At 35.2% G+C, this 15260-nt stretch overlaps 2 protein-coding genes across 2 annotated transcripts; one reads left to right on the top strand and one right to left on the bottom strand.

The window, feature by feature from the left end:
• Positions 1-2169: 2169 nt before the first annotated feature.
• LOC114252629 (uncharacterized) lies at positions 2170-8417 on the top strand. The gene is made up of 4 exons (XM_028187188.2): positions 2170-2314; positions 3976-5313; positions 6772-7236; positions 8095-8417. Exons 1-3 carry the CDS (start codon positions 2275-2277, stop codon positions 6930-6932), a joined length of 1539 nt encoding a protein of 512 aa, XP_028042989.2. The 5' UTR covers positions 2170-2274; the 3' UTR covers positions 6933-7236; positions 8095-8417.
• Cdk8 (cyclin-dependent kinase 8) lies at positions 8406-14860 on the bottom strand. The gene is made up of 8 exons (XM_028187181.2): positions 14304-14860; positions 13402-13653; positions 12571-12760; positions 11676-11889; positions 11429-11597; positions 10879-10995; positions 10281-10353; positions 8406-9989 (listed from the first exon to the last, which is right to left on the bottom strand). The coding sequence occupies exons 1-8, from the start codon at positions 14547-14549 to the stop codon at positions 9862-9864; spliced, it is 1389 nt and encodes a 462-aa protein (XP_028042982.1). The 5' UTR covers positions 14550-14860; the 3' UTR covers positions 8406-9861.
• Between the last annotated feature and the right edge of the window lie 400 nt (positions 14861-15260).

Below are 15260 nucleotides of genomic sequence, written 5' to 3'. Positions count from 1 at the left end.
GGGCGAGGGTGGCTTTGCTTTACCCCGTCGCCTGGATCGGGTACGTAGTTAGCGTTGGTTATAAGAGGGCTATTGTGTCGCGCTACGTTTCCAAAGTAGCGTTCTGACGTCTCCTTACCTTAAGATACTATCAGTTCTAGATTTAGGTCGTCGTGAAGATCAACATTCCTCACACACCACGGTGCTCCGACAGCTATCCTGCAGAAACAATCGGGACATTTTTTATTTGCCTAACCTTACGGTCCATCCATTGATTCATTCTGACGAGAGTGCAGGGAAGTAATTTAGTGGGTGTGACCTGTAACACCTTCGGTCCCGGCCTTGATCATCTTCGATCATGGACTTAATCACATAACACATAATCCCCGCGCACCCTGGGCGTTGAACGTCATAGAGGGATCCGCCCCGAGACCGCAAAAAAGTATTGAGAAGCGGCAATTTCGTATCGCCTGTTAAGAGTACCTACACCAAAAGTATTTTATCGTTCAGACCATGAAAATTTCAATCTATTATTATTTCTTGTTATACCACTTTTCACTTTAACACATACTTTATGATTACCATCTACCACGTTAATGGCCATAAATAAAATATTTAATATTTTATAGAAGCCGCGTTGCGTTTTGGAGTTCGTAGGTTACAATTTTTATACTTAGTAGAGTCAATTACTGGTTAGAAGATGTTTAATTGATCAATATTTGAATTCATATTTTCCTATAAAAATTGGCGACATCACTTCGCAATAACAATTTTTATTTATTTATTTTCTACTTGTCAAACATAATGGTTAAATTAAGAAAAGGTCACAACCCACCTTTTGGTTTATGCAAACGTCTTCCATTGCTTCCTCCCAACGACAACAGTAACACCCAATCTTTTACTGAGGGTGTTGCAACGGCGACTCGAGAATTCACCAGATAATGGGTAGCAATGTTACCATACCAGTAGTACACATACTAGTGTACTGCGTGCGCCGGGCGGCATTTGCTAGTAGTAGGACGTATTGTAAAAGCCCGCATGGATAGGTGCTTCCAATCTTCCTGACCTCACCCGCGAAGCAGAAATGCGTTCCAATTTGAAAGGGACGGTCGCTATGCAATATAACTGAGACCACATGTCTCAAGATGAATGCCAGTATTCACGATGTAATTGTCAATGGGCTTCGGTAAGCACTTTAGGAGCTTACCCATATGGTATAAGCAATAAAAACCTTTTTTTATATAATAGTTAAAAGTGTTATAATAATTAGCGGGCACATAATTTGAAAAAAAAAATTTATTTTTTCTTCCTTTTTCTACAAACACGTATTGGACAGGCCTTTTTTTTAATTTAAGATTTTTAATTTTAAAAATATACTAAAGCCTATCCCGCTTTGAAAAATATGGAAATAATATAAAAATGGATTCGTCTCTTTTTTTTGTATAGGTATTTCCAGTTCGAGTTTACGTCAATTTTTTGATACGTGATAACGTCTTATAAATTGATGAGCACCGGCTGCACATACGAAAAAGTGTCACGTTCCGCCTGAGCACGAGCGTGCAAGCGAAAGCACGAAACACGCGATAGAGAGGCACGATCGACCCAAGTGTTAATTGATCAGATAACTTGTAATTTTCAATTAACTTCTTCTTTGTATTGTACAAAATACTGATAATTTAGTGATAATAATTACACCGCCGTAACAAAAACGTGGTATGTACTTAGTCTTAGATACGTAATTTTGATTTATTAATTCAATAAAATTCATAAAAGTATGCAATTTTTCATTAATGTTTCTTCATGACGTTATCCTGTAAAACTATCGTCCGTAAACTGACTTTACACACAACCAATTATTATTTTCAAAAGATTACGGATAAATTTATATTCTCGATCCCCAGTAACAACAAAATCAATCTTCTAACTACTAACTCCATTCCATCCAGCTCTTCTACTAACTCCATTTCTGATTAAGGTTTTTTAAGAGAGTCAAGACAACTCATCATAAAGCGGTAAGCTGAATAATACTAAAAACATGATCGGTTACATACACATGGACCCTAATCGATTGAAAAAAAATCAAGAGTGCTTGGGTTATCACACACAATTAAGTTGATCAATTTATCTAATGTTTTAAAAATAAAGCGGACATTTACGTAATGTATATCGTACTTAACCGATAATAACTAGAACTCCTACAAGGCTCGTTCCCTAATAAGTTGACAGTCCAGTTGGTAAACTGCAGGGGCCAGTTCTTTTGCTCATAAACATTCAAACCGCATTCGCCCAACAAGCATGACGTATTTGTACGGGTCCACGCTCGTCGTTTTAACACGTAAGTCTTGCTTTTAATTCTTAGCGGCAAAAACATGGTAATAAAGTATCAATGTAATTTTAACATGTGAGTTGCATTTTATTACACCGCCGTAACAAAAACATAGTATGGTAACTTGTGTACTTAGATACGTAATTTTGATTTATTAAAGTTTTATCGATTTCATCGCCGGTGTCATGGTGATTATTACATTACTTATTTCTTACAATATTTATATAATTTATATTCGTTGAAAAAAAATCAATTGTATGTTTTTTTGAAATACTTATCCTTTTTCATGCTTGGTATAGAAGGATCACCGGCAATTAAAGTCTTCACATACCTACTGGAATGCTTAGTGCTTAAATAAAAATACTTAATGAAACAGAAAACAATGTTTTACACAGTCAATATTGGTTGTGATATTGTTAAAACCACTTTTGCTGGACTGGTTTAAGGTACTAATCAAATAATCTCGCTAATCTCGTTTGCTAGTATATGTAGATATAATCGAAGGGATAATTTGTTCAAAACAACGCACGCTAAGCGGTAGGCTGTACCCCTGATATTACTGATGTCCATGAGCTTGTCAGTACCCAGTCACTATCAAGTTGGCCTTCGGGAATAAGAAAATTAATTTCTGTTTTAAAACAGTTATATACGATAAGTTGGAAAAACAAGACTAGGTACAAACAAACGTTTTACTTTTGTTATTGTAATTTACCCAAAGCTGAAAACAAATTAGTTTGTTTTGACTTATCTGTAATGTATCTAGGTATACATTATCTGCATTGTATGTAAGTTTTTGCAGACCATGCGAAAAATACCTTTTTTGCGAACAAACAAGATTGCTTAGATCGATGATGATGTTATTTGCGTTAGCTGCTTTACGTCACAATAAACACGCAAACCATTCCTACTCGATCAGGCTCCCAAGTCGATTTTCGAATGTAAAGCACCACGTCATGTTGCCTTTTGGAATTTCAACTGGACATACGATCTCGGACAATATCGTGTTAATCGGTATTTATTGGAGTCCGTAAACATTATGTGAATTTCGCCACCCACCATGAAGCATGATCGAAGTCGCTAGAATCATTTGATGTTGTGTCGTATAAAGCAATGAGATTATACCGGTACTCAAATCCCGCAGTCAAGTCCCAAATTATCACAGAAAATATGTACTTAACACTTTTGCATAAACACCTTCTGTATAGAATATTTTATCGACATTGACGCCACCGACGCGTGTAAAAGCTAGTATAGCTAACATAAAAAGCCGTATACAGATAAAAATTACATCAACGAATTAGAGAAAGTTTATTACTTCCCGGATGACTATTGTGCAATACGGTGCCTTATAGAGCGTACAATTCAATGACACGGTAATCGGTAACTAAGAGAGGTGCTTGACCATTTATACTTAGGCACCTTAAATACCTTTAAACAGGGATCGAAAAAGTGGACCTTTAAAACCAGTTACACGCGAATGAAATGAAATACACGTAATCGAGTAGAATAGGTCGTTAGTGTATTAAGTAGTTGCTAATTTTTGGTGGAGATTAAACGGAACCAAAGTAAATCCTATGAAAGCATCCTGATACCTATCGATAAGTCGACCCGGCAGAATTGTATCTTATTACCATTTTTATGTTTATGTTTGTCAATTTTATTATTTCCAGTGTTACAACTATGCCGAGCTGAGATATCGGACTCCATGCCAGATCCTTGGTATTCGGCAAATGTCATTAACGATGGATTTCAACCGAAGCCAATTTCGGAAATATTTTCTACTGAATCCACGTTTTCGTCTACAAATCCTATTATTGTTTTACCAAAGGCATCAAGTTCACCTCAAGAAGGGACTAGTCTTTTAACGACATTGGCTCCATCGACTTTGAAAGTTTCAAGTGCTGGTACTACAGGAGATTTAACGGAAACACTATCTATGATATCATCGACACCATCAACTCCACTATATTCAACAGAAGAAACACCACAACGCAATCCGATCTCATTTCAAGTACAAACCGAGATACAACAAACCCCCATTTTGGAATTAATACAGTCAGTTCAACCTATTCAGCCATTGCTACCATCCGCGTCTCCGGAGCAACCGATTCAACAAATACAAACAACAGACCCACTTCTGCCAGGAGTGCAATCTATTCAAACGACTCCGCCTCAAGTAAGCACTGTTTCAACAGGAATACCTATTCAACCAACTGAACAAACTCAAACGCAGACCCGTCCTTCGCAAGCTCAAACTCAAAATCAACAAATCCGCTTAGAAATAGTGCCCCAAAATCAGCCTATTGTTAATCAACCAGCACCGACTAGGTTCCAGTCAGAACAACCTTCGACTCAACAGCCAAATGTACAACTTTCATCTGTTACACCTTCATCTAACTACTTTCTTATTTACCAGCAGGCTCCCCAAAACATTCAAAATTATCCACCTCAACAGCAAGTTGCACCTTTTGTAAGCAATCAAAACCCATCGTATACAATTCCGACAACAACACTTTCTCCTACCACACAACCATTACCACAAGTAACAGTTCAAACGGTGTCTTCGAAAATTCCCGAAACACTAACATCAACAAACGCGTTTGAAACACTTTCGACAGCCAAATTAGTGGCATCAACAACACGCACCATTGTTACGACTTCTAATAATTACCGAGCTACACAAGGTTTCAACCGAAAATTGGGAACACCTACTGCTATAGTTCAAAGACCGCCTTTATTCCCATGGATGATCCGCGTTGTAGCCCCAGTTGGATCGATCACAAATGTGAAGATAAATCCCACAAGCACGACAAGAAGACCCACTACGACCCGAACCCGAACGTCAAAGCCTAAACGCAATAGATATGATGTTTGCATCGATTCGTGCAAAGGAAAGAAAGAACCTATTTGTGGAGTGCCCATTTCTGGCGGACACATAGACCCGAGGACTCTCAAGGGTTTCCCGTCCGTATGTCACATGGCTTGCCACAATTCCTTTAGGAAAGATAGTGAGTACTTTTCTAATCTACAGATCCTTAAACCTAAGTATGTACACTATAGTACAACCGTGATACTTGTATAATCGATATTTAATTTTATATTGAGGAAGTGTAGAAAAACAATACGATGAAGTTTTTGGCTGTACATTTGGTTTTTTTTTATTTGTTTGGCAACGCGGAACGGCAATTTTCACAATTATACTTATCTAATATTATATGAAATCAAATTTTTCTTTTAAAGTGGTTCATTTTAACCTCGGTGGAATCGCAGGGAGTTCTGAATTTATTAAATGTATTTGAAGTAGCTTCCATTGATAGGCAAGCAAGCAGTTTAAATACATTATATTGTGTAAGCCTAGAGTTCTACAAATCCGTTTTCCAGAATGAGCCACGCAAAATATTACACAAATAGGTATTTGTGAACTTAAATTTCTTTTTGTTTTCATCATTTATTAATTAATATATTTCACAAATTGTTATAATGCCCACTTGTTGGTCCAATTATGTGAACAGTTGTGCCAATAACTCGTTCAATAAAATCTGCTTTTTCAACTGTTCATATACCTACTTATCAAATAATTAATACCGGTGATAGAGACTGGTTTCATAAACGCTTAACAGTGCGTGTAATCTGGCAATATACGAAGTAAAATAATCGGTTGTTTTGTAAATCAATAGTAATTACAATAACGGTTACATAACAAAATGTATTTAAAAAGTAATGTATCCCAGATGCATATGCATGTAATAAAACTTCATTTTTCTTTTACTTCTAAAATATGATGCGCGTGACGACCAAATATTTCCTAGTAACATTTTTTTTATGATTGAATGATGGCCCGACTGACTGGTGGCCCGAAGGCCTTTCCAGTTTCACCAGGACAGATGGGCGAGTAAAGGCTCAGCCAGGAGGGGTGGAATTTGCTAACAACTGCTCGAGCGCCTCCGAAAGAGACTTAACAACTCAAGAGCAATTGCTTGAATTAATCTACCGGATCGGAATCGCGACCCGCTGAGAAGATCCGGCGAGAAACTCAGCGGGCTGATGCATGGGTTAGGTTGCACGTTGACCTCTTTGTTGAGTTCGACGAGTACGGTTACCGGGGTCCCTAAACCTGCTCCTAGTGTTAGAGCTGAAGGCGTCTAATGCAAAGGTTATTGGATCTGATGGATCAGTAAGATGAGACTTCGATCTCTATTACGAACTTTCGTTCCTAGTAACATATCAAGGCTACTACATAAAATTATTAATTATTTTCTGGGTTTCCACGGTCGTAGTTAAATCGTAAAGCCATTTTGTTTTACAATATTCGGCGTTTGGAATACGATTTTCACGGTCGGTCAAATCACCTGTAAACTAAATGTTTGGTTACCGTTGTATGTATTTTACACACGTTTTAACATATTATTTTTAGACTCATTTTTATTTAAATTAAATAATATTAACTTACTCTTTATTATTTACAGCATACGAAAAATTGATAGACGGCAGATGCGGAAAGCTACGTTCACGAATTCGAATTGTAGAATCTAACAAGAGACTGAAGAGGCCGGAATTGAAAAAGGCCGAGTATATTGTGGAAAATGTCGGTCCGAAGACCATCGTTGAGTTTACAGGCTTAGTTTAGTCTATCTGAAAATATTTATCAGTATGTCCGGTTTGTTATAGAAACAACGGGATATTAATTAGCATTTAATTACACAAAATAAAACCAGTTCAGTTTTAGAGGTCCTTTCCTGTATATACACGAGGAAGATAAAAATCGCATCTACGATAAAGATCATTGTTTAAAATAAATCTTGCTTCACATTCGTATGTTTTCACGACCGCTGTCTACGATACTGCGAGAGATTTACGAATGGGCTACGAGTTTGTGTAGGCACTCCTGCAAAAACATCGAAGCTCGGAGAACACAAACTTATATTTAATAGGTAAGACAAATAGCACCACATAAAAATAGTAAAAATAAATTAATAATAAATCATGTTTCTAGAATTCATACCGAATCAAAATACCGTAGCAATTTCTGTGTATTACAGATACTGTACCTATGATTTCACTAAAGTGATAGTTTGTACTAAATGAACTTTATTTTACTTAGTCTCATAATTATTATTTCAATCAACTCATAATTAGGTTTATATTTACATACTACTATTATTGAGTTTTAAATTCAATGCTTTTGTAAGTTGTTGAACTTTTGCCTTCTTCGACGGCCTACTGGAATATCATGTCATAAAGCCAATATCATATAGTCAGTACTCCTCATCGACCATGTCAATAATAATGTCAGAACTACAGACAAGCTGCAGTCTATCCATTACTCATTTAAAGGTCCCTTTGTAGAAAGACCTATCGTAACGTTCAAAAACATCGTGGAAGGAGGTTCATTACAGTTGGATGATGCGTTGCAAGAATAATCCCTGGAAATGTAGTGGAAGGTCAAAGCGATTTCATATAGCAGACTTAAACTCTGTTTATAAGGCGATTACTGGTGGTAGGACCTCTTGAGAGTCCGCACGGGTAGGTACCACCACCCTACCTATTTCTGCCGTGAAGCAGTAATGCGTTTCGGTTTGAAGGGCGAGGCAGCCGTTGTAACTATACTTGAGACCTTAGAACTTATATCTCAAGGTGGGTGGCGCATTTACGTCGTAGTTGTCTATGGGCTCCAGTAACCCCTTACACCAGGTGGGCTGTGAGCTCGTCCACCCATTTAAGCAATAAATAACAAAACAAGAGTGGTGCCGTGGTATAAAAAAGATGACGCGGTCATTTCTATTTCTCAGTGCACTTGGAACACGGCGAAGAATGAGGAGCTAAGTAAAAAAATAAATAAAAACAATTTGGGAAATTTTTAAACAGATAATGTAGTTTTACTGTAAAGTAATTTTAATATCAACAAAGCTTTCGCATTGGAGAAATAAAGATTTAAGAGCCAAGATCTATGTCTTTTGTAGTAATTGATCATACGATTAAGTTTATAGTTTAAAAAGTTTCGAGGGCTGATCGTGTTAATTTCAATTTTAAATGCGAGACAATTACAGTGAAGCCATTCGCAATTGAAGCAATTATAGTGGCGTAAAATAAACAATTGACCTACAAATGAAAATGCTCTTTATTTACAACACGTTACATTTCCTTTATCATCACATACAACTTAAAATTATGATAATTTATAAAAATGTCTATAAATATCATTTAATTTGAATAAAATTACCTATTTGCTGTCCAACAAGCCGCTCGTACTTGAGAACGTAATCCCATTATATTTATATTAGAGAATAGAATGTGAATCGGCAAATACCCTCAAAACAGTATAAATTCCAATTGAAGGCAACCGAGCTGACAACCTGCCAAGAGTTAGCTGATACCGAAGCTGAATGATTTCACAATTCGAATGGCGACTTTTACTTTGAAACATGAGGTTGGAGTCTCAATTGTAGTGTATAATTTGGTTGGTGGTATTAACCTCTGCGACTCGTAATAGGACAATTTTACAAATTAATTGCGAGTTCTATTAATACACGAAATGATTAAGTACTTTATTGTTATAGCTTCTTTATTTTTTGGCTCCGGCACGGTTTGTGCATTAGCCAGCGTCAAGTAATAAGATTTTTATAATTCGCCGTTTTAATAATTTATTTACAGTTTATGAATAATAAAAAACGAAGGAAACCCAAATTAATCAACTGACATGAAATTAAATGAAATAAATGAGATGATATGGGATGAAAATAGATGGTCATTTATTGACTTTTTCAGTGGACTTTTTGGAGGATCCCGAGAAGTTACTTTCGGCGGCTTTGTCTCATTTTCCCACATTTGTGCACTTTCACAGATACTAAACAGTTAACAAACCACCGTTATTACACATAAAAAACTGAAGAAACACTAAATAAACAAAAGAAAACAAATCACACAACTTCACTCCTCGCGTTCCCGCCAAAAAGTCTTGTTATAACTTATGAGCACGTATTTGCTCATAGCCCAACTGTCACCAAATAGCTACTGGAAACAATGGGCATCACAATGAGCCTTGAGGCAAAGATCATTAGATGTCACAATACCATATCATTCTATTGTGCTATGAGATCTTTTCTACTTTTCAAGCCGGAATGGTGAACTGCTTTGTGATAGTAATCAAATCTATTAGCCACTTCAAACACATTGCTGATATTAATATTCAATTTCAATAAGTATCTTTTTGTATTATAGGATTTACAACAGTTTTTTACAACATAGCACCCAATGTCTCTCACGTGTTTGTCACAATGACTATCAACATGAGATTTTTCCTTCGTTTATTTTGAACAAGTCCACCAAAAATACAGAGTACATTTACTGAAACGCATTTCAAGAAATACCACTAGTTTTGTTTGACGGATCATTAATTCTATAGTTTTAAAGAAAGAAACCGTACGGCGACACATCACATTCGCACTGTCTGAGAGATTTTGAGTCAATATCTCATCAACCAATTTATAATTAGCACGTTTTTATTCATATGGTTCTAAATTCAGTCCACCCGAGTACGTAGACTCAGGTATATTGTATTAGAATCTTTGTTGGTAGTTCCCTTGTTGTTGGGAGCTTCCTCCCTGCTGCTGACTACCGAACATCATTTGTTGCTGTTGATGGAATTCCTGCTGGCCACCACCAGTGTTGTTGCCTTGGTTCGGACCTGAAAAAAAATATATAACTAAGTGTCTGATAACACCTTGCTCTATTTTATTTATTGCCCTTGATTACTAAATCCTACTGTTGTTAATTACTCGTGGTTAACACTCTACTGTGTAGACAAGCTAACTTCCTGTCTGGTTATATGTCATTTACTAGGCACATAAATAGTTTTTAAAGTAACTTTCTGAAGGGTTGGGAATTTTATTGTTCAGTATCAGTTGGCACTACATGAAAATGCAGCAAAAAATAAATTTATACTTATGAATTTGTATTAAAACTTGTGTTATTTTACCCGTCATTCTCATCCTTTTGGCATTATTGGCACCATGATCGTGGCTGTTCTGTTGAACTTGATTCTGTTGGGTCTGAAATAAATTAAAAATAACAATAAAATTTAGTAAATGGTATCAATATACCTCATTATTCATCACGTTTACAATTTACACAATTGTACAATGAATGTGTAAAGTTTGAAGCATGGCTTGTTGAGAAATAAAGTTTAAGACGTTCCGTGTACATGTATGAAGTGATATGACTATGTTGCTTAAATCCTGGAAGCAAGTAACATTTTTTCTACGGGCTTGGAATACATATTAACACATGCTCATGAATTGAATGACTTCAACGGCGACTATATTGCGTAAAATCAAACGCCCAAAAATATTATTTATATATTCCTGATGGATACCCTTCTTGTGAGATCGCATCAGCAGGTATCACCAATGCCCTGCTTATTTCTACCGTTAAGTAAAAATGCATTCCCATGCAAATCCCTCAAATGACCACAGATATTAGCATGAACACAGCATAAGGATTAAGCCAATAAATTACGTATAATTCGCTAACAAACTAGTTAGAATACATGGATATAACATATGTCAAAATGTTACATTTGGTTGTTGTTGCTGTTGATTTTGTCTGGCTTTTGAATCACTCTTGTCTTCCTGATCGTCATCAGTCAAAAATTCTCTTTTCGGATACGGAATTGTACATCCGGCGAACACGTCCTATTAACGGAAAGTAATTAAATCGTTAGGTGATCATTTTGATTAATATAAATTAAATTGACTGTTAAATTAGTATATTATGGTGACCTAATACAATATATTATTACCACTAGTTCCTCTACAATATTATTAATATTTCGTTTCTTGCACAGGCTCACAAACATTTACCAAATCAATGAATGCCATCATTTCATAATGAAGTCAAAATATATAATGATTGGTTTTATACCATACAGGGAATTTTTGTGAGCCCTCACCGGTAGGTACCTACTATAATCAAAATGGGATAGCATTTATAGTACAGTTGGAAATTTGACTTGTTACAAGGTGGGTGGGATTCAAATTGTATATTTGTAGGGTCTAGTAATTCCCGACTTCAGGTCACTCATATATCCATTTAGACTATTAAGAATTCAAAAACATTATATCATACTTGAGTAGGCAGCGGGTCTTCAGCAAAGTATGGATCCTGCATAGCCTGTTCTGAAGTGATTCTTTTGTTAGGATCCATCAGTAAAAGTCTTTGTAATAAACTAAAAGCTTTACTATCTGGCTTAATCTTATGCCTGTCCATATATTTGCTGAGTGAGCAGTTCTGGTAGCTGTAATGAATATGAACATATTAAATTTAATTTCATTTTAGACCAATGCATCCTCAAAATATTTGTTTTTCAATTTACTTTGATCTCTTGAAATCCTTAACTAGTGTTGCATGTTCTGGCATTTTCCTTATATCTTCCCAATCTTTTTCAAGTGGAAATCCCATAACATTAAATATTCTATCTAGTTGATCATGATGATATGGATTGCTTGTTTTAATGTCTTCTTGGCGACAATGGAAAATGGGTTCAGATGTTAATAGTTCTGCGAATATACATCCTATGGCCCAAATATCTGCAAATAAATGAGATTTTCTTAAATTACTTTTTTTTTTTTACATCTCTTTTGACTTGGTTTTAAACCGTGGCTCTACAAATTTCGTCCAGGAAAAGTATCAGTATGAATACTTTCACTTTAAAAAAAATCATGTCAATCCATTGGTTTGTATTGACGTGAAAGAACAACATTTTAACATTACAATACACATATAATATTTTGCACCAATGAGTCTATACTTCATGAGCTCAAAATAATTGAGTGCCGCCTTGGCCTACTGCAGTCCCATATCCTGATTTTTTTAAACAAGTGTCATGGGGTGGGAATCTTTCTATATTCTTCTTCGATTACATTATATTTTATGTTTACAATGAACTACTGATATGGTATGTAGTTCACAGAATGCACAATTACCGACCGGGTTTAATGAAATTTCAGATGAATTTTAGCTATGTTAAGTAACAATCCAAAAATGAAAATAGTATAATAGTTTTTATTTTCTAAGCTTTTTGGGATTTATTTAAATAATGATGAATTTAATAAAGTGCTACCAAGTTGTTAATTCCATGCTGAAGAGAAGGTGTTTTACCTGCCAAGTGTAGACGTCAATTAAGTAAAAATTACTTAAGTAAGTAAAAGGTAAGTACTTAATTTTATGTGACTGTAGGTGAATTATTGTAAGAGTAATAAAATATATACCTATGGCCTTAGTGTAATGTCTGGCACCAAGCAACAGTTCAGGAGCTCTGTACCAAAATGTGACTACTACTGGATCTAAGTCAGCAAGTGGTTTCAAAGGTGCATTGAATAATCTTGCAAATCCCATGTCAGCTATTTTAACTCGGCCACGCTCCGGTCCTTCACCCATTACTAATATGTTGGCTGGTTTCTGGAGTATTAATTGTAAATAACATATATTGATATTGAACAAAAATAATATTTATCGATTCATTAAGTTTGATTTATGGTACACCAAAATAATCTATATATATAAAAATGAATTGCTGTTCATTAGTCTCGCTAAAACTCGAGAATGGCTGGACCGATTTGGTTAATTTTGGTCTTGAATTATTTGTGGAAGTCCAGAGGTTTAAAAGGTAGATAAATATGAAAATGTTCGGAATTAAATAAAAATAACAATTTTGTTTTTCCTTTGATATGTCCCCCGTCGGACGGATTCCTTCTGTTTGTTTTAAGTTTATTTTATGCAAAAGTTTGGGTATTTTATTTATCGATTGAGGCACTACAAAGTCTGCCGGGTCAGCTAGTAATAAATAAAGAAAAAAACAACAAATGCACATCATTCAACACAAAAAGAGATTAGTAAGACTGCCGTCCTAGTCTTTCTAATCTCTTCCAGGCCAACAGTAGAATTTCTATCAATTATAGTAATTTATTTAATATAATATTTATTATATTTTTATATATTATGTTATCTAATTTAGTATAAATTACAATTTCAATACAACATGAACTCATAGTATCTGAACGATTCATCATTATATATATTACTATATACATCACACTCACCAGATCTCGATGCAAAACCCAGTTTGAATGTAAATAATGTATCCCATCCAATATCTGATAGAGGAGGCTCTTCACCATTCCTTTTGGCACCATAACTGATTTTTTATTAGCTTTAGCTGCTCTATGAAATTTGATTATATGCCACAAATCATGTTCTGCATAGTCAAATAGCAGCCAGACTTTTCGGTCAGTATGTGAAAGAAACACTCTAATAAGATTTATGACATTAGGATGTTTCAACTCTCTTAATAGCTAGAAAATAAATTGTTACACGAACCTTTTTATTATGATCTAAACCACACTACTATATTGTAGACCGAATATGAAGTAGAAAAACAGCTGATAATGCAATGTTTGTTTACAGTACACAATAATTATACAACACAACACAATCAAAATAGGTGTAATATCCCATGAACATATTATTTGAAATAATAATAGAAACAAGAATCAAAATATGCACATTTTTTTACATGGTGATGGTGAGTGGTTACCGTCATCCATGGACTTCAGCCAGGGGCTTAGCCAAGCCCCTGCCTACTGTTAAGTACTCTCCACAGCCCTCGTTTGAAGAAGGGCATGTCATAGTGCTTGGGGAACACCATGAAGGGGAGCTCATTTCAAAGCCGTATGGTACATGGCAAAAATATGTATGGAAACACACTGTGGATGAACTGAGTGGCTCAAGGTAGTGTGGATAAACTCTATTTCGGTGGCCGGCGGTGCAATGGTAAAAACGAGATGATGGAATCATTTCAAACAGTTCCTCATAGCACTCCCCATAGAACATATGGTAATAAATTCACATTCACACAGATATAAATTATTTAAAATTTAAATTTTTTATTTAAAATTTAAAAAAAATTACTTAAATGAAATAATTATGTTGTATTTATACTTACAGCAATTTCCCTACATGCTGACATAGAAAGTCCAGTTCCTTCAATTTGTTTCAAAGCATAATCTTTGGTGTCGGAGCCATCCTTCCTTCTGGCTTTATATACATGGCCATATGTACCTCTACCTACTTTACAGCCCTCATAGTCGAACAAGTCTTCCACTTTGGAACGTTCATTTTGAGTCTTGATTTTGAAATCGTAGTCCATCATCACAGCCGCCATGGTCTTATTTTGAAAGTTGTCTCCCATTGTTACGGTCGGGAAATGCAGTTTGGATCCCTGACTAATTAGGATTTATATTTTATTACACTTTAAATCATTTTGAATACCTTCCCTCACAAGTTTTATACAAGACGTTATTCACTGAGCAAGTAATCACTACGTTATAACGTTATACTCCGTGAATTAGTGCAAAAGCCGTTATATCTAGTTCATGAGTACAAATTATATCTATACTAGCCTAAATATTTAAATTAAAACACTAAAACTAGCATAAATAATTAGATTAAGTTTCATTCTCAAATATAATAAGTGTATAATCTATAGTTTCATCTGGGTTTTCTTTAAGTGATTTTATGACCTGGTAACTAAGACCTTTAAGTCATGTCTTATTTTAATTTATATTCTTATTTTTATGAAAAATGATAATATGGAGGGAAATGAAATGAAAATGATTAATCAACTGGGATGAAATTAAATGAAATGAGATGATATGGGATGAATATAATCTTAGTAAAATGGTGGTCATTTACTAAGATTTTTTCAGTGAACTTTTTGGAGGATCCCGAGAAGTTGCGTCCAGCGGCTTTGTTTCATTTTCCCACATTTGTGCACTTTCACAGATATTAATGTTAAAATTTTATATGGAAGAATAAGCAGACTCTTTTATTATCATCAATTATATTTTATTCACACGACACAATCTTATAAAGTAGTGAATGTATCCATGGTAACGAGTCA

Source organism: Bombyx mandarina, chromosome 23 (assembly GCF_030267445.1).
Source record: "Bombyx mandarina strain Sakado chromosome 23, ASM3026744v2".
In the NCBI taxonomy this organism is placed as follows: domain Eukaryota; kingdom Metazoa; phylum Arthropoda; class Insecta; order Lepidoptera; family Bombycidae; genus Bombyx; species Bombyx mandarina.
The sequence above is the reverse complement of the archived record's forward strand: the minus strand, read 5'-3'. Positions and strand labels throughout refer to the sequence as shown.

What these genes read in the sequence shown, in the direction of transcription:
- LOC114252629 (XM_028187188.2), top strand. Translation starts at nt 2,275, where the DNA reads ATGACGTATTTGTACGGGTCCACGCTCGTCGTTTTAACAC. An exon ending in CACGCTCGTCGTTTTAACAC is followed by an intron (nt 2,315 to 3,975) that starts GTAAGTCTTGCT and finishes TATTATTTCCAG; the next exon opens with TGTTACAACTATGCCGAGCT. An exon ending in CAATTCCTTTAGGAAAGATA is followed by an intron (nt 5,314 to 6,771) that starts GTGAGTACTTTT and finishes TATTATTTACAG; the next exon opens with CATACGAAAAATTGATAGAC.
- Cdk8 (XM_028187181.2), bottom strand. Translation starts at nt 14,549, where the DNA reads ATGGGAGACAACTTTCAAAATAAGACCATGGCGGCTGTGATGATGGAC. An exon ending in AAGGATTTCAAGAGATCAAA is followed by an intron (nt 11,598 to 11,675) that starts GTAAATTGAAAA and finishes TATTCATTACAG; the next exon opens with CTACCAGAACTGCTCACTCA. An exon ending in AAGACCCGCTGCCTACTCAA is followed by an intron (nt 10,996 to 11,428) that starts GTATGATATAAT and finishes TTCCGTTAATAG; the next exon opens with GACGTGTTCGCCGGATGTAC.